Raw genomic sequence first — 18,440 nt, 5'->3', positions numbered from 1 at the left:
CAAACTGTAACAAGATTTTATTCACAGATACAGTCTTACAATATGCAAAGATACATCTTTATCAGTAACCATTGTCTTTCTCTACAATGTGGCAAGGAGAGATTGTGAAATTCCTGAGATTTGCGTGGGAAAAGAGACCACCACCTCCCTTCCCAGAAATGTAGGAGTTAAATAAACTCCTGTCGCTGCACGAACTTTCTCCTTTATTTTCTGGTTATTTTAGTGGGGGGAAAGTTGGGACGTTTCCCTTTCTAAACCTGCCTTTTTGCCCATTTGCACCGGGGAATAACAACCTATCCAGTTTGCAGAGCTAGAGCTTTCAGCCAGATTGCCTAGGGAACACAGTAGGGGGCACTGCTGAGCCTTCAAGGATTTTCTTGACCCAATCAGCTCAGAGAAAAGGGGTCTTTTTCCTTTCCTCCCCCCGGCAGTGCTTGGCTTGGATGTACGGTCAAACGGGGAGCGTTTATTTCCATGCACCCCTCATGTGCATGTAGGCAGGGGTGCAATTCTCCTAACACCCTGAAGGGGAAAAAATTGCACACTCCAAAATAAAAATAAAATAAAATTGCAATATTTATTTTTTTTGCAGATGCAAATCAGGGCGGGCAGAGGCTGAAGTCTGCAGGTCGACCTTTTCCTGGAGTTATCCTAGAGGCGTGGGAAAAGTGAGAGGAGGGAGGCTACCTGGACTTGGCTGGGGGGGGGGGGGAGAAACGGTTGCTGGGCAGGAAAGGGGGAACCAAAGAGCTGCGGAACGGAAGGTGCTTGCTGCTTGCAAGCTGCGGGCGCAGACGAGCCAGCTGCACCAGCTGTGGTTGCACTTTCTGCTGGGGAAGAGGAGAATGGAGTCCCTGCATGTCCTGGAGCTCTATAGTGGCATTGGAGGAATGCACCAGGCACTGAAAGGTATCTTGGACCTTGCCTTCCCTTTGGGTTCATGCATGCAAGCTGCAGCAGTATCCCTGCCTCCAGAGCATCCTTTGCAAGGCTTGGCTTCCGGGCTGGGGAGGAGAAAGATGCTCAGATCAGGAATAGGAAAAACCAAGATTTTCTCCTCTCCCAGTCAGGGCTTTTGGAGACAGTTTTCAGGGGCCTTCAGAATATTGATGTGGTTCGGGCTTTCCTTCTCTCTCTGTCCAGCTTCCAGCTTCAGTTGCAAACTCCAGAGTTTGCTTGTGTTGCCAGAACACTTGTTTTATCCCTGCTGGAAGGCTTCCATTTTTTTTGAATTTTATTGTTATTCATGTTTTTATACTGTATTTTATGCTGCTTTTATAATTAAGAGTTTTAAATTTGTTTTTAGCTGCCCTGAGCCCGGTTTTTGAACCAGGAAGGGCACAGTAAAAATAAAAAAATATTATTATTATTATTTCCCCACTCCCCTTGCACTTGTGCTGTTAACAGGAGGTCCAAGATGCAGAAAATATGCAGGAAAGGGGTCCTCACACACCCACCTGCCCGCCCTTCAAACATGGGGAATTTCCCCTCAATTTGTTTTCTGGACGTTGCTAAAAGAGTTTTGTATTAGCTTCTTGTTTAAGCCTTGTCGCCGTAAATGGCAAAGATTTGCAATGCAGGCGAGCGAGTGGAGAAAGGATGGAGCCAAATCAATGCTCCTCTGCCTGGCCCCAGGAAGCTAGCATTTTGTTGTAGGTTAAGTAGATTTTGTGTGCCCAAGATAAGTCTGGAAATTTATCTTGGCACTTACTAGAGTCATTCTTCAAACATAGGAAACTTTCTACCGTGGGTTGGGCAGCGAGTCCATCTAGGCATGTATGGCTGCTCTCAAATCCCTAGCGTATTTACAGCACTTTTGTGTCTGTATTCTGTTGGGCTTAAGAGTCTAGATATGTCAGTCGTGCTCTTGGAACACCTTTTGAAATCCAAAGGTAAAGGGTAAAGGGACCCCTGACCATTAGGTCCAGTCGTGGCCGACTCTGGGGTTGCGGCACTCATCTCGCTTTATTGGCCGAGGGAGCCGGCGTACAGCTTCCGGGTCATGTGGCCAGCATGACTAAGCCGCTTCTGGTGAACCAGAGCAGCGCACGGAAATGTCGTTTACCTTCCTGCCGGAGCTGTACCTATTTATCTACATGCACTTTGACGTGCTTTTGAACTGCTAGGTTGGCAGGAGCAGGGACCGAGCAAAGGGAGCTCACCCCGTAGCGGGGATTCGAACCGCCAACCTTCTGATCGACAAGTCCTAGGCTCTGTGGTTTAATCCACAGCACCACCCGCGTCCCCTTTGAAATCCAAGCTACACATTAAACAATCCGAGCACTGATTTGACCATGAATATATTGCCATGGGAAAAAAATCTCAAACAATACCAAATGTACAGAGGCCAAAATCGGACAACTGCCCGAGTGTTAGATGGAAGAACTGCTTCCCTGATGCAACGCCCTTTCCACCCAGTCTAGGGGGTTTGGCCCACACTTACCCTGAACAGGAGCTACAAGGCTCCAGAGAGGCAGCAACAATCAAAAATGCTTTTAAATGTTTTAAATAGTTTTTTTAATCTGTGGCGTTTCAAATGTTGGGTTTTTTGTTTCTTTGTTCTTTGCTGTGTTGGTGTGGGATAATTGTTTAGGTGGGCTGGGGATTAGTTTAATTTCAGTATAAAGGTAAAGGGACCCCTGACCATTAGGTCCAGTCGTGACCGACTCTGGGGTTGCGGCGCTCATCTCGCTTTATTAGCCAAGGGAGCCGGCGCACAGCTTCTGGGTCATGTGGCCAGCATGACTATGCCACTTCTGGCGAACCAGAGCAGCGCACGGAAATGCCGTTTACCTTCTCGCCGGAGTGGTACCTATTTATCTACTTGCACTTTGACGTGCTTTCGAACTGCTGGGTTGGCAGGAGCAGGGACCGAGCAATGGGAGCTCACCCCGTCGCGGGGATTTGAACCGCCGACCTTCTGATCGGCGGTTTAACCCACAGTGCCACCCGCATCACTGATTTTAGTATAAATGTAGGTTTATTGGGGTTTTCTTAAACGTTTTTACTGTTTTATTGGTTTATTGTATAGTTTGCATTCTGTTCTTAAGGGGCAAGGGTCAGGGCTGCCTGGGAGTGCCACATAATCCCATATATCCTAGAAGACGAGTCGAAACAATGGGTACATCTGGACAGAGACACAGTTGAAAATACCCCCGCCATGTTATACCCATTCCTCCCAAACTAACCGAGGAAAAAACCCACAACGCTAAACAGGTTCAGATAGACCATGCTTAAAGCAGGAAAGAAGTAGGTAAACTGCCCCCAATCCCATCCTCGCTAATTCCTCTGGAGGCAGTTGGAGGATGGATGGCAGCTAACGGATTGAGGTTGAATCCTGACAGGACAGTACTGTTTTGGGGGGACAGAAGGTGGGCAGGTGTGGAGGACTCCCTGGTCCTGAATGGGGCAACTGTGCCCCTGAAGGACCAGGTGCGCAGCCTGGGAGTCATTTTGGACTCATAGCTGTCCATGGAGGCGCAGGTCAGTTCTGTGTCCAGGGCAGCTGTCTACCAGCTCCATCTGGTACACAGGATGAGACCCTCCCTGCCCGCAGACTGTCTCACCAGAGTGGTGCATGCTCTGGTTATCTCCCGCTTGGACTACTGCAATGCGCTCTACATGGGGCGACCTTTGAAGATGACCCAGAAACTGCAATTAATCCAGAATGCAGCAGCTAGACTGGTGACTGGGAGTCGCCGCCGGGACCACATAACACCGGTCTTGAAAGATCTACACTGGCTCCCAGTACATTTCTGAGCACAATTCAAAGTGTTGGTGCTGACCTTTAGAGCCCTAGACGGCTTCAGTCCTGTATACCTGAAGAAGTATCTCCACCCCCATCGTTCAGCCCGGACACTGAGGTCCAGCTCCAAGGGCCTTCTGGCGGTTCCCTCATTGAGAGAAGTGAGGTTACAGGGAACCAGGCAGAGGGCCTTCTCAGTAGTGGCCCCCGCCCTGTGGAACACCCTCCCATTAGATGTCAAGGAAATAAACTACCTGACTTTTAGAAGACATCTGAAGGCAGCCCTGTTTAGGGAAGTTTTTAACGTTTGATGTTTTATTGTGCTTTTAATGTTCTGTTGAAAGCCGCCTGGAGTGTCTGGGGAAACCCAGCCAGATGGGCGGGGTAGAAATAACTTATTATTATTATTATTATTATTATTATTATTATTATTATTATTATCATCATTATTATTATTATTATTATTAATCTGTGGCATTTTAAGTTTTTTTTGTTTTGTTTTCTGTTTGCTCTGTTGGGGCTGGGGATTAGTTTAATTTTAGCAGAATTGTAAATTTTTATTATTAGTTTCTACTGTTTCATTGGTTGGTTGTATGGTTTGTGTTCTGTTCTTAAGGGGAGAGGGTCCGGGCTGCCTGGGAGTCGGCCCCAGCCAACAGAATGGCTGGGGCAAGTTCCACAGGGTGGGATGCACTGGGACACTCAATCTCAGTGATCACGGGCAGGAGGAGGAGTTATGCTAAGACCAGACCACATCATTACTGAGGAGGCAGGTTTAGTCGCTGTTTGAAGACCATCCCTGCCTCTGGGTCTGGTCTTGACTGGAGGGATACCGGAATCAACAAGGGAGACCCACATGACCTGAAGGTGCTGCTGTGCAATGCCAGGTCAATGATTCACAAGGCAGCTGTCATCCATGACTTGATCATGGATGGAGGACTTGACCTGGCATGTGTGACAGAGAAACACATGGAAAGACTCTGCCACCTTCTGGCATGTGTTTGAGTGTGTGGCCAAAAACGACAGCAAGTACAGCCATACCTCTTGTTACGTTTGCTTCAGGTTAAATCTTTTCAGGTTGTGTCCCGCGGAGATCCAGAAGTACCAGAAAGGGTCACTTCCGGGTTTCGCTGCTCGTGCATGTGCAGACGTGGCGAATCGCAACCCGTGCAGACGCGGGTTGTGTTCTGCTCATGTTGTGAACGGGGCTCCAGAACGGATCCTGTTCACAACCAGAGGTATGGAATACAGTGGTATCTTAGCTTAGAACTTAATTCGTTCTGGAGGTTCGTTCTTAGCCTGAAACTGTTCTTAACCTGAAGTACCACTTTAGCTAATGGGGCCTCCTGCCGCCGCCACACAATTTCTGTTCTCATCCTGAAGCAAAGTTCTTAACCTGAGGTACTATTTCTGGGTTAACAGAGTCTGTAACCTGAAGCGTCTGTAACCCGAGGTGCCACTGTACTTTATCTCTCCAAACTCCTGGGTAGCATATTTTAGTACCATCTTTGTGTCAGGACTAACTTATCAAGCAGTATCTAAGACTAACACAAAATTTTCCCAATGTGGCTCCCAGTTTCCTCCTAACAATTTTGACATCTCTAAATTAAAACCAGGCAGATCGCAGGTGTGATAACGTTCTCCCCAAATTGCTGAAAGCAAACATTAGGTTGGTGGGTTCCTATACTTGCATCTTTATTCACATGCACTGACCACATATGGCATATACCATAGGACTGGGGTATAATCCCAATTCACAAAAAAAGGTGAAATACCAGACCCAGCAAACTATAGACCAATCAGTCTCCTGAGTGTAACCAGCAAATTAAATGCCTGTAGGAGAAACTATTAGACTGGACAGAGCAAGAAAATATCCTCAAAGATGAGCAAGCCAGTTTCAGAGTGGGGCGATTGACAGTTGATCGAGGACCAATGCTTCAATTTATTGCTGAAAAGCATGCGTCAGCGACTAAAGAAGGCCTGCATGCTGCATTTATTGATTTTAAATCAGCCTTCACTTCCCAGAAGCAGATTATAGGGAGCGTTTGAGGCTACTAACCTTGATAAGACTCACACTCTTATGAAAACACACATTTGAAAGTCAGATGCAGTCACTGAGGTCCAGCGCTGAGGGCCTTCTGGTGGTTCCCTCGCTGCAAGAAGCCAAGTTACAGGGAACAAGGCAGAGGGCCTTCTCGGTGCTGGCGCCTGCCCTGTGGAACGCCCTCCCACCAGACGTCAAAGAGAAAAACAACTACCAGACTTTTAGAAGACATCTGAAGGCAGCTCTGTTTAGAGAAGCTTTTAATGTTTGATGTATTACGGTATTTTAATATTTTGTTGGAAGCCGCCCAGAGTGGCTGGGGAAGCCCAGCCAGATGGGCGGGGTATAAGTAATAAATTATTATTATTATTATTAATACCCACCTGTAATGGAATAAGACAGGGGTGTGTCCTGACCACCACTTTGTCCAATTTTTATATCAATTCCCTTTTCAGTTGTTTTCCTTCATTTCTTTCTCCACCCCCTTTTTGCACTTCTATTGTCTAGATTTTTGGTTTGCTTAAAAGAAGGGGGAGAAGATATGTTTTCTGTTTTTTTCTATAAACCTTAATAATTTTATTTTTAAAATGAAATTTGAACCTGTGAAGGTTTAGAAAAGAAGTGGCTTGTTTTCTAGCAAGTTAATTTTAATTCTCATCCATCCCAAGAATTTGCAACCATCTGCTCAAGTCAAGTTTCCCATTCTCTCTACAGAAGTGCAATTGCACTAGGACTCCTTAGCTACTGGCCAGGGATGAGCGACTCTGATCACGGCCCGGCCACGGGCGACGAGGACGGCGGGGAACCTGAGGAGGAAGAGGAAGAGGAAGAGGAGGAAGCTGCTGCCGGAGATGGAGACCCGGCGCAGGGGAGCCGGAAAGCCCGGGGAGGCCGGAAGGCCCGGGGTAGGCCGCGGCTCACGGAGTCCGACCGAGCCCAGCGCCGCCTCGAGTCCCGGAAGAAATACGACATGCGGCGCGTCTACCTGGGCGAGTCCCACGGCCCCTGGTCGAACCTGAGGCAGCGCAGCGGCTGGAGCGACGCCAAGCTGGCCGCGTACTTGCTGGGACTGGAACGGGAACAGCGGGCCGGGCGCCGAGGGAAACTCTGGGAGCAGCTGCCGTACGAGCCGCAAAGGAAGAAGCGAAGGCGGCGGAACGTGAACTGCCTGAAGAACGTCGTCATCTGGTACGAAGACCACAAAAACCGCTGTCCCTATGAGCCCCACCTCTCCGAGCTGGACCCCACCTTTGAGATGTACACAACGGCCGTGTGGCAGTGCGAAGCGGGCCACCGCTATTTCCAGGACTTGCACTCGCCTCTCAAGCCGCTCAGCGACTCTGAGAACGAGGGCGGCCATGCCGGAAGCTGCGGGAATTCCGACGAGAGCTCCGGTTCAGAGGCCGAAGAGCGGTCAGAGGGCCGGACGCAGCGGCAGCCGACAGAAAATAAGGAGGGCGAGAACGCCAGCGGGCTCATCACTCGGGACGGCATCCACATTCCGTTTGAGCACCATATTGAGAACCTGGCGTCAGAGCAGGGGCCTGGCGTGTGCCCACCCCTCGGCGGCCCACAGACCATGGAAACTGTGGTGTGCGTTCCGGTGCCGGTGCAGATGAGTTCGGGCCACGGGACTCTCTTTGACAACGTGACGCCAGAGACGCTTAGTGAGGTGGTGGCCAGCTGTCCCGTCCAGGGTGTGGCGCAGGGCTCACAGGTGATCATCATCGCCGGGCCTGGCTATGATGCCCTCACGGCCGAGGGCATCCAGCTGAACGTCACCAGCGCGGGCGCAGAGGAGCTGCCCTGCGCCATGATTGAGGGCGTGGCGGCGGCCTACGCTCAGATGGAGCCCGGGAACGGACAGCCCAGTGGCATGGAGAGTGTGGAATACATCGAAACCAAACGAGAAGACGAGGAGCTTTTGGAGCTCAAAAAGGAGGAGACGCAGCCCCCGGCGGAAATAAGGACGCCCTGTGACCCAGAGCCAGACCCTGAGAGTGGGGGGCTGGAAGCAGAGGAGGAGACCGAGGGCATCAACATGTCCTCCATCATCTACGAGATTCCAAAGGAGCCCGAGAAGAGACGGAGGAGCAAAAGGGGCCGTGTGATGGACGCCGACGGCATGCTGGAGATGTTCCACTGCCCCTACGAAGGGTGCACCCAGGTGTACGTAGCACTTAGCAGTTTCCAGAACCACGTTAACCTCGTCCACCGGAAGGGGAAGACGAAGGTGTGTCCCCACCCAGGTTGCGGCAAGAAGTTCTACCTGTCCAACCATCTTCGGAGGCACATGATCATCCACTCCGGAGTCCGCGAATTCACCTGCGAGACCTGCGGCAAATCCTTCAAGCGCAAGAACCACCTCGAAGTCCACCGCCGGACGCACACAGGGGAGACGCCGCTCCAGTGCGAGATCTGCGGTTACCAGTGCCGGCAGCGAGCGTCTCTCAACTGGCACATGAAGAAACACACCTCGGAGGCCCAGTACAACTTCACTTGCGAGCACTGCGGAAAGCGCTTTGAGAAACTGGACAGCGTCAAGTTCCACAAGCTAAAGAGCCACCCGGATCACAAAGCTGCCTGATCCAGATTGTATTTATTTATTATTGCCTCATTATAGGTTCCCAGCCAACGGAGGGCACTTCTTTGCACATTCACAGCTGGAGATGTGATGTGTGCTACCTGCAGCAGAGAATTGCATCCCATAATCCAGGGGTAGGCAAACTAAGGCCCGGGGGCCGGATGCGGCCCAGTTGCCATCTCATTCTAGCCCACGGACAGTCCAGGAATCAGCGTGTTTTTACATGTGCTTTTATTTAAAATGCATTTCTGGGTTATTTGTGGGGCCTGTCTGGTGTTTTTACATGAGTAGAATGTGTGCTCTTATTTCAAATGCATCTCTGAGTTATTTGTGGGGCATAGAAATTCGTTCATTTATATATTTTTTTCAAAGTATAGTCTGGCCAACCACACGGTGTGAGGGACGGTGGACCGGCCCACGGCTGAAAAAGCTTGCTGACCCCTGAGTGTGGCGTGCATCGGCTTTTTAAGAGCAGATGGTGACAGACTTCAAGTTTTTGTTCTGTTGTGCAGGTGTTCTCAGGTATCGGGGTGGAGCGGTGGGGAATTGTTCAAAACAGCATCAGATCTGGAGATTGTGCTGCTACAGCTCTCCACGAGAGGGGAAATGATGTTGTATTAATAGACAAGAAGAATCTTAGCCAATTAAACTACCAGTACAGTGGTACCCCGGGTTACATACGCTTCAGGTTACAGACGCTTCAGGTTACAAATTCCGCTAACCCAGAAATAGTACCTCGGGTTAAGAACTTTGCTTCAGGATGAGAACAGAAATCGTGCGGCGGCAGCAGGAGGCCCCATTAGCTAAAGTGGTGCTTCAGGTTAAAAACAGTTTCAGGTTAATTACAGACCTCCAGAACGAATCAAGCACCATATTTTTTGCTCTATAAGATGCACCAGACCATAAGATGCACCTAGTTTTTGGAGGAGGAAAACAAGGGAAAAAATATTCTGAATCTCAGAAGCCAGAACAGCACGAGGGATCGCTGCACAGTGAAAGCAGCAATCCCTCTTGCTGTTCTGGCTTCTGGGATAGCTGCGCAGCCTGCATTCGCTCCGTAAGACGCACACACATTTCCCCATACTTTTTAGGAGGGAAAAAGTGAGTCTTATAGAGCAAAAAATACGGTACGTAACCAGAGGTACCACTGTACTTTGTTTACTGCTAAACAGCACCTTTGTTGTCTGGCAATTTGATGCTTGGGTCTGAGGTAGGAGGGTCCATTAGCCTACCACTACAGTGGTACCTCGGGTTACAGACGCTTCAGGTTACAGACTCCGCTAACCCAGAAATAGTACCTCAGGTTAAGAACTTTGCTTCAGGATGAGAACAGAAATTGCGCAGCAGCGGCGTGGCGGCGGCAGGAGGCCCCATTAGCTAAAGTGGTGCTTCAGGTTAAGAACAGTTTCAGGTTAAGTACGGACCTCCGGAATGAATTAAGTTCTTAACCCAAGGTACCACTGTACTTACAAGAGAGGCTGACTTCGGTGGGAAAACTATATCGGATTCACATGACGGGTTTGTATCTATTGACTACAATACAAGATGACTCTTTGGCTGAGGGGTGTGGGGGGAAATGCAAATATAGCCTTGGAGTGACCTCTGTACAAAAGTAGGAAAAGTTACAAATCTAGAAGAATGGGATAAACTCAAGAGTGATAACGAACAGTACAAGAAAATACAGTGGTACCTCGGGTTACATACGCTTCAGGTTACAGACTCCACTAACCCAGAAATAGTACCTCGGGTTAAGAACTTTGCTTCAGGATGAGAACAGAAATCGCACAGCAGTGGTGCGGCAGCAGCAGGAGGCCCCATTAGCTAAAGTGGTGCTTCAGGTTAAGAACAGTTTCAGGTTTAGAATGGACCTCCGGAACGAATTAAGTACTTAACCCGAGGTACCACTGTAATAATAGTAATTGTGACCCTTGATCGGGGAGATTGGAAGTTACCACTGAAATTATGACGTGATGAAATTAATGTATCTTTTGAAAGCTCTGTATCTTTTTGATTTTGCGCCTATGATTTGTACTTACCTTAAAAATAAAGCATTAAAAAAAGAGACTACAAGACGACTCTTTGGCTGGAAAAAGGAGAACTGCAAATACTAACTGATTAAATACTAATTTAAACACATTGGTTTGCAATTACATGGCTATCTGGAGTAGAACACTCAATCATCTAAACAACTAGAGGCATCCCATAATACAGGGACACAGCACACACCTGGGTTGAAGGGAGACTTTATTGATTATTTTGAGTTGATTGATTTAACTGAAATAACCTTCCACAGAAACATGTTTGGTTTCAAGGGGGTAGGGCTGGGTTCTGGGAATTAAAAACTCCAGCAGTTATTGTTTGTGGTGTCTTAAGGCTCCTGTACTTTTACAGCTTATTGGAATAGCATGGAAATAAAGTTTACTTGAAGTTTTCAATGGCTGCAGATTTAAAAAGCCAGGACTTTACTATTTCCCAGTGTGACCACTTCACAGCTGTCCATGGAGGCGCAGGTCAATTCTGTGTCCAGGGCGGCTGTCTACCAGCTCCATCTGGTATGCAGGATGAGACCCTCCCTGCCCGCAGACTGTCTCGCCAGAGTGGTGCATGCTCTGGTTATCTCCCGCTTGGACTACTGCAATGCGCTCTATGTGGGGATACCTTTGAAGGTGACCCAGAAACTACAACTAATCCATAATGCAGCAGCCAGACTGGTAACTGGGAGCAGCTGCTGAGACCACGTAACACCGGTCTTGAAAGACCTACATTGGCTCCCAGAACGTTTCTGAGCAAAATTAAAAGGGTTGGTGCTGACCTTTCAAGCCCTAAACGGCCTCGGTCCAGTATACCTGAAGGAGCGTCTCCACCCCCATTGTCCAGCCTGGACACTGAGGTCCATCTCCGAGGGCCTTCTCGGTGGTGGCGCCCTCCCATCAGATGTCAAGGAAATAAACAACTACCTGACTTTTAGAAGACATCTGAAGGCAGCCCTGTTTAGGGAAGCTTTTAATATTTGATGAATTATTGTATTTCAATATTTTGCTGGGAGCCACCCAGAGTGGCTGGGGAAACCCAATCAGATGGGTGGGGTATAAATAAATTATTATTTCCTCCCCCCCTTTCCGTTTTTACTGTGATTTTATTGGTGTGAGCCGCCCTGAGCCCAGCTCTGGCCAGGGAGGGCGGGGTATAAATAATAATAAAATAATAATAATAATAATAATAATAATAATAATAATAATAATAATAATAATAATAATAACAGTTGGCTAGCAGTTTTATTTCAGCAACAGGAATAAGCACAACGTGAGTTTATGGAGGACATAATTGTTAACTAAATGATTAAAAAACACCTCCACCAGTGGTGTTCTTCTTAAACCAACTTTCCTGACTGTTCTCTGCTTCAATTTTAGCGAGCGGCATCCCTGCCAAAATCGTGGCCGCCGTTGATGTGAACACAGTGGCCAATGAGGTTTACATTCACAACTTTCCCGCCACCCCACTGTGGCCTAAGACCATAGAGGTGAGTAGTTGGGACGATGCGAAACTAATTCCCTTGCCAATTTGGAGTTCTGATCTCAGTCCGGGTTAAACTGACAGGTCAACTTGATAAATGAACAGGAAGGATCCGAGGTCTACGAGACCACAGATTGACTGAAGACTGGAGTAAATTTGTAGAATATTTGAAAAGTATTTGCGATGAACAATTAACGTTTGTAGGTTTGCAAGAGGCTCTGTGAAAATAATATTAGAAATATTGTAAAAAAGGGAGTAAGAGGGAGGAGGTTTTTAATAAAAGGCAATATTAGATTAGGAAATGCGGAAGAAGGACTAAAACGGAGGATTTGCAGAAGAGCTGAGGGAACTCAAAAAAATGTATTTGTGAAAAATTGTGTTACGTGTTTTTATATTTTTGTATTGCAAAATGAATAAAGAATAATTTAAAAAAAAAGAGGAGAGAGGGAGGTTGGCCATGTGGAAGTGGAAGTGCCCCTAGTTATAAATAGTTTGCATTTGTCTTTCTTTTGCAGTTGAAATGGAAATATCCTTGCTTTTGGAATAGGCACACACAATTAAGAGCCAAAAATTTGTTTTTGTCTCAGTAGCTTACATAAACCTGGAAACAATATTATAGCCACTTATCCTGCATGGAATATATCCCTGCTGGAAAATATTTTTTGTTTTGTTTTTACTAGTTATACCAAACCATTGTAGGTTGCAAAATGTCATGGATATGGTAAATAACATGTTGAAGTAAATTTAAAAATCTAGGCTTTGCTTGAAAAATAAATAAATAAACAAACTGACAGGTCAGGATTTGTAAGAAAGCGAACTGGGTGTTTCCACCAAAGCCACAAGGACCCGTGTTGCTGGTGAACTTTGAGGCTGGATTACTGTAAAGCCGTCTTACGTGGGGCTGCCCTTGAACCCAGATCAGACATTGCGGTTGGTACATTATGTTTCAGATAGGGTGCCGTCAGGGCCGGATTTAGGTTTGATGCGGCCCTCAGCTCCTGAAGGTAATGGGGCCCTTGATATGTCCAGCTGTCTTTTGTCAACAACAAATTGTTGCTGTTTTTTGTGTTGAATATATGCTAATTTATGGACCCAATAAGTATCTAAAGCCATTTGCACATGCAGAATGTAGGCGCCCTCTATATAGAAAGGAGCAAACCCGTGATATTTTAGGGAGCAGACTTCCATCATAGGAGCCTACACAACACAAATAGTAAAATAATAATAATATTATTAAAATATATTTTATCCCTCCCCAGCCGAAGCCAGGCCCAGAGCAAACAAAACACTGTTGCTGTATGTAGGTTTTATTTTAATTTATTTTTTTATCTTATATTTTGGAAATGTACATCCAGTCCCCCCCATTCAATTTTATTGGGGCGCCCCCAAGAGAGTGGGGCCCAAAGCTATAGCTTGTTCAGCTTATATATAAATCCAGCACCGGACGGCCTGCTGTGAACACAGATCACTCACCCTTAAAGAACTGTGTTCATTGCCGGTTCAGTCCCCGTATGGGACAGCTCAGCTGCATATTCCTGCATTTCAGGGGGTTGGACTGGATGATCTCCAGGGTCCCTTCCAAGTGTACAATTCTATTAACTCTATTTTTTTTAAAAAGATATTTATTGACTTTTTCACACATTATAAGCATACATATCACAACAAAAAACAAAAAACATAAACCATAAACACACACAAAACACAAAAAACACCACATGTATAATTTCGATCCCTTATTTTCATAAAACTTATTTTCCCGACCTCCTCGTACCTCCCCTTACTGCATTCCAATCCCTAATTAATTTTGATCAACAAATCCCTCCCTAATTTCTAATAAATAATTTTGACCTTTCTTTTCATATTGCATAATGATTACAGCATACAACCTCATATTTTCCAAATCCACAACGTCTTAGCATTCAACAATTTTATAATGTTTCTTAAGATAGTCTTTAAATTTCTTCCAATCTTCTTCCGCCGTCTCTTTTCCCTGGTCTCGGATTCTGCCGGTCATAATTCTATTAACTCTATGACTGCCAAGCACCTTTGTTTGAGCATCGACAACTCTCTTAAAAATGCAGTGTTTTCTTCTTGTAGCCGTTTAAATTTTGACAATGTTTTAAAAGGTTTCTAATCTATTTTTATTTTATTTTTGTAAGCTTCCACTGTTAATCTCGTTGGAATAATTTTGGAGCTGTTCCTGCTGTTCTCTTAAAGGGATTAGCTAATAAAATTCTGGGCTATGCACTGTCCTACTGGCTCTTTGACGTGACTTAACTGCAACTGCAAAGAAAATCTGTGTATTAGAGAATAGCTATCCTTATGACAAAACACCTGGGTTTAGCATTACTTTTATAAGCTAAAGTGGCAACATGCAAAATGGAATGTGAACACATCCTATTTTAACACAGAAGGAAAGAATGAAAGCCCTTTGTGGCTTAGGGCCCTCGTATTTATGGGACCGCCTCTCCTGGTCTGCCCCGCAGAGGACCTTAAGGTCCATTAATAATCATAGTTTAGGGGTCCCGGGCCCTAAGGAAGTCAGATTATCCTCCACCAGGGCCAGGGCCTTCTCAGTGGTGGCTCCGACCTGGTGGAATGTTCTGTCCCATGAGACCAGGGCCCTGCAGGATTTAACCTCCTTCCGCAGGGCCTGTAAGACAGAGCTATTCTGCCGGGCTTTCAATTTGAATTCAGCCTGATCTTTTATTTCCCTTTTCTTCCCTCCCCCTCCCCTTTTATGAAGATTACCCTCTCTGAGACCCCACAGCTAATTCTCCCCTGGTCTCCTCGCTGGCCCAAATAGGACTCATTTAGCCAGCTAGCCCTGGTGATCATCTAATGTTTATTGGATGGATTTCCCCCTAAATTGATTTTTGAATTTATTGTTATTCACATCTTATACTGTATTTTATGCTGTTTTTTGTTGCACCAATTAAGTGTTTTAAATTTGTTGTTAGCCACCCTGACCCCTGTTTTCTGAACCGGGAAGGGCAGTGTACAAATAAAAAATTATTATTATTATCTTATTCATAATGTAAAATGCCTAATTGATTTATTTATTTAGGGAATATCACTGAAGGACTTCGACAGGTTGTCTTTCGATATGATCTTGATGAGCCCTCCTTGTCAACCCTTTACGAGGTACGCGTTTCAAATTCCACATTTCTGTTTAAAATGAGAGAAAAACATGCGCTGATGTAGATCTTAAGGTATTAAATGCCTCCAGAAGGGACATCAGATAGCTTGACTTTTTCACATTTGCCAATAGCTTTGATTCTGCTCTCTTCCTTGTCTGCAGAATCGGCCGACAGGGCGATGTTTCGGACCCCAGGACCCGGAGCTTTCTCTATATTCTGGATATTCTTCCAAGGTAATCAACTCAAAAGTGACTTTCCTTAAGGCGATTTCCCTTCTCTAGATTTTCTGAAATACACACAGAAATACTGCTCTGTAAGCAAACCGTTTTGTGCAACCTCTCCAACCCCAAGAAGAGTCTAGTTTGGGTGGGTAATGTTACCTGGAAGTCTGCAAACGCACTTCTAATCTTCCATGGCGAAGCATGTCTGAGTAACGCTGCAAGCTCTCAAACACACAGGATCAATATTCAGATTCCACTAGCTCTTGTGTTACTGAAATAATGATCACATGCTTTCTTTGCCTGGGGCCCCTGATCCTAGAAATGCTGAATTTTTTAATTTTTATTTTCTTCTTCTTCTTTGGTCATCTTTTGAGAGAAATGCGCTGCCACACTGTTCAGATGTCAAATATAGAAGGCATCTTAATTTAATGGAAATGTTGATCCAAACCTTATCGCTTTATTATCTATCCTTTATAAACGAATTCTTTTGCAGACTAGCCAAGCTACCCAAATATTTACTTTTGGAAAATGTCAAAGGCTTTGAAACATCCTCTGCCAGGTATGGTGAAATATAGTCAGTCGCAAAGTGATTTCATGCTCTTTATTGCAGCTCGTAAACAGTGAATGAAATTCCCCCCAAACCTCAGTCTTTATATACATTATTTACACAATGGGTCCCGTCTGATTGGCTGATTCTGCTTCCCTGCTGGAGCCTGATTGGGCTGCTCCCGCAGGCCAATCAGGTTGTTGCATTATAGGATCCTATCTACCTATTGTTCTAGGATCCAAGCTCAGTAAATAACATTTGGTGTAATTACTTATTTTCTTCTTTGCTGGAGGGGTGGGAGAGAATCACAGAAATGATGCAAAAGGTCTCTTCAGGCTGGAAAATGCTATTTTCTGGGGGGGAGGGGGGAGATTTGACATAGAAAATAGAATATCTGCATCAGGAGGAGGATTTTGGTGGTCATCTAAGTCCGGGTGACTCAGCGCAACAGTTTGCTAGCAGAAAATATACATAGCACAACACCTGAGGCATTTAACTTGTCATAGTCCAATTCATAGTTTTTTAACGTGTATATATATATTGTATTGCCAGAGATGAACTCATACGAACACTAGAGAAGTGTGGATTTACATATCAAGAATTTCTCTTGTCTCCAACTTGCGTGAGTAATGTCATAACCAAAAACTAATCAAACTCTGAAAGTTCCTGTGTAGATCTACATTTTTTGTGTGTGAAAAGGATGATTGGGTAGTCATTCTTCTACGTAGTGTTACTGTGGGTTCAGAAATGATTATTGATCCTGTTTTTATATAAAGTAACCAGCTATATTGTCTTCTTTATAAAATTGGGCTTGCTGTCACTGTTTCCCTGTTGGAGAATCTATCAGGTGTTGTGCTAAGGAAAGCCAGTGTGCAGTCCATCAACCTGGCCTTTTGAAGTTGAATTTCTCCCTTTGTCTATTTGTTAGTAAAGGTAAAGGGACCCGTGACCATTAGGTCCAGCCGCAGACGACTCTGGGGTTGCGGCGCTCATCTCGCTTTATTGGCCGAGGGAGGCGGCGTACAGCTTCCAGGTCATGTGGCTAGCAGGACTAAGGCGCTTCTGGCGAAACCAGAGCAGCGCACGGATATGCTGTTTACCTTCCCGCCGGAGCGGTACCTATTTATCTACTTACACATTGACGTGCTTTCGAACTGCTAGGTTGGCAGGAGCAGGGACCGAGCAACGGGAGCTCACCCCGTTGTGGTATTCGAACCGCTGACCTGATCGGCAAGTCCTAGGCTCTGTGGTTTAACCCACAGCGCCACCCGCGTCCCAGCAGGTTTAAGAAAGACCTCCCTGTTTAGACAGACCTTCAAAAACAAGTGCAGACCATGTGGACAACTGGCCTGCAATTGGTCTCTCAACTGCTGGCTCTGAATGTGTTTTATTGTGCTGTAAACGTAAAGGGACCCCTGACCATTAGGTCCAGTCGCGGACGACTCTGGGATTGCAGCGCTCATCTCGCTTTAGTAGCCGAGGGAGCTGGCGTACAGCTTCCGGGTCACGTGGCCAGCACGACTAAGCCGCTTCTGGCAAACCAGAGCAGCGCCATTTACCTTCCCGCCGGAACGGTACCTATTTATCTCCTTGCACTTTGACGTGCTTTTGAACTGCTAGGTGGGCAGGAGCAGGGACCGAGCAACGGGAGCTCACCCCGTCGTGGGGATTCGAACCGCCGACTTTCTGATCGGCAAGCCCTAAGCACAGTGGTTTAGACCACAGCGCCACCCACGTCTATTTGTTAGGGACTCATTCATTAACCCTTACCAGCTCCTTTGGAATGTGTTAAGGCAGGGGTCAGCAACCTTTTTCAACTGTGGGCCAGTCCACTGTCCCTCAGACCATGTAGTGGGCCGGACTATATTTTGAAGAAAAAAATGAACAAATTCCTATGCCCCACAAATAACCCAGAGATGCATTTTAAATAAAAGGACACATTCTACTCATGTAAAAACACGCTGATTCCTGGACTGTCCGTGGGCCGGATTTAGAAGGCAATTGGGCCAGATCCGGCCCATGGGCCTTAGCTTGCCTACCCCGGCGTTAAGGAGTCATTTTATTGCTCAAGGCCTGTAGATAGCCTGGGACAATTTAAGGTTTGATTAGCAGACCCCAACATTACTACCTGGATCAAGGCTACCCCAACTAGGGTTTGATGATGAAGATGGTATTATTAGTACCTCGCCCATCTGACTGGGTAAACCCAGCCACTCTGGGTGGTTTCCAGCATATGAAAAAGCATAACAGAACATTACACATTGAAAAGCTTCCCTTTACAGGGCTGCCTTCCCTCTGCCTGGTTCCCTGTAGCTTCAATTGTCGCAGTGAGGGAACCGCCAGAAGACCCCCCCCTCAGTGTTTAGGACAGTGTTATTGTTTTGTTATAATAAAACCGGGCATTTTGATAACTTGGCTGTTCTGCATCATAGCTGTCAAGCGTCCCGTATTTGGCGGGACAGTCCCTTATCCCAGCGCCATGTCCCGCTGCTGTCCCTTTTTGATGATGTCCCTTAAATTTCCCGGGTTTCAAAGGAAGCAGCTCCTCTCCCTCCCTCCCTGCCGGCCAGGGAGGAGAGAGGCTCCAACTGTGTTGCTTGGCTGTGTTGCTTACCCAATAAGAAGTCTAAGAACGACTGGGGGTGG

At 46.4% G+C, this 18,440-nt stretch overlaps 1 protein-coding gene across 3 annotated transcripts in view; it reads left to right on the top strand.

Annotated features, from left to right (window-relative positions):
• The first annotated feature begins 604 nt into the window (after positions 1–604).
• LOC128423854 (tRNA (cytosine(38)-C(5))-methyltransferase-like) overlaps positions 605–18,440 on the top strand; it is a 73,220-nt gene continuing 55,384 nt past the window's right edge. Inside the window, exons 1-6 of one of the 3 annotated variants that reach the window (XM_053409398.1) lie at positions 611–909; positions 11,784–11,893; positions 14,954–15,030; positions 15,188–15,259; positions 15,741–15,806; positions 16,347–16,416. In XM_053409398.1, the coding sequence (XP_053265373.1) occupies positions 846–909; positions 11,784–11,893; positions 14,954–15,030; positions 15,188–15,259; positions 15,741–15,806; positions 16,347–16,416 (459 nt within the window). In that variant the 5' untranslated portion in view covers positions 611–845. Of the gene's footprint in view, positions 910–6,503; positions 9,790–11,783; positions 11,894–14,953; positions 15,031–15,187; positions 15,260–15,740; positions 15,807–16,346; positions 16,417–18,440 lie in introns of those variants that run through there. The other 2 variants (XR_008332881.1, XM_053409397.1) reach the window with 2 other exon arrangements.

This window comes from Podarcis raffonei, chromosome 12 (assembly GCF_027172205.1).
Source record: "Podarcis raffonei isolate rPodRaf1 chromosome 12, rPodRaf1.pri, whole genome shotgun sequence".
NCBI classification, from domain to species: domain Eukaryota; kingdom Metazoa; phylum Chordata; class Lepidosauria; order Squamata; family Lacertidae; genus Podarcis; species Podarcis raffonei.
The sequence above is the reverse complement of the archived record's forward strand: the minus strand, read 5'-3'. Positions and strand labels throughout refer to the sequence as shown.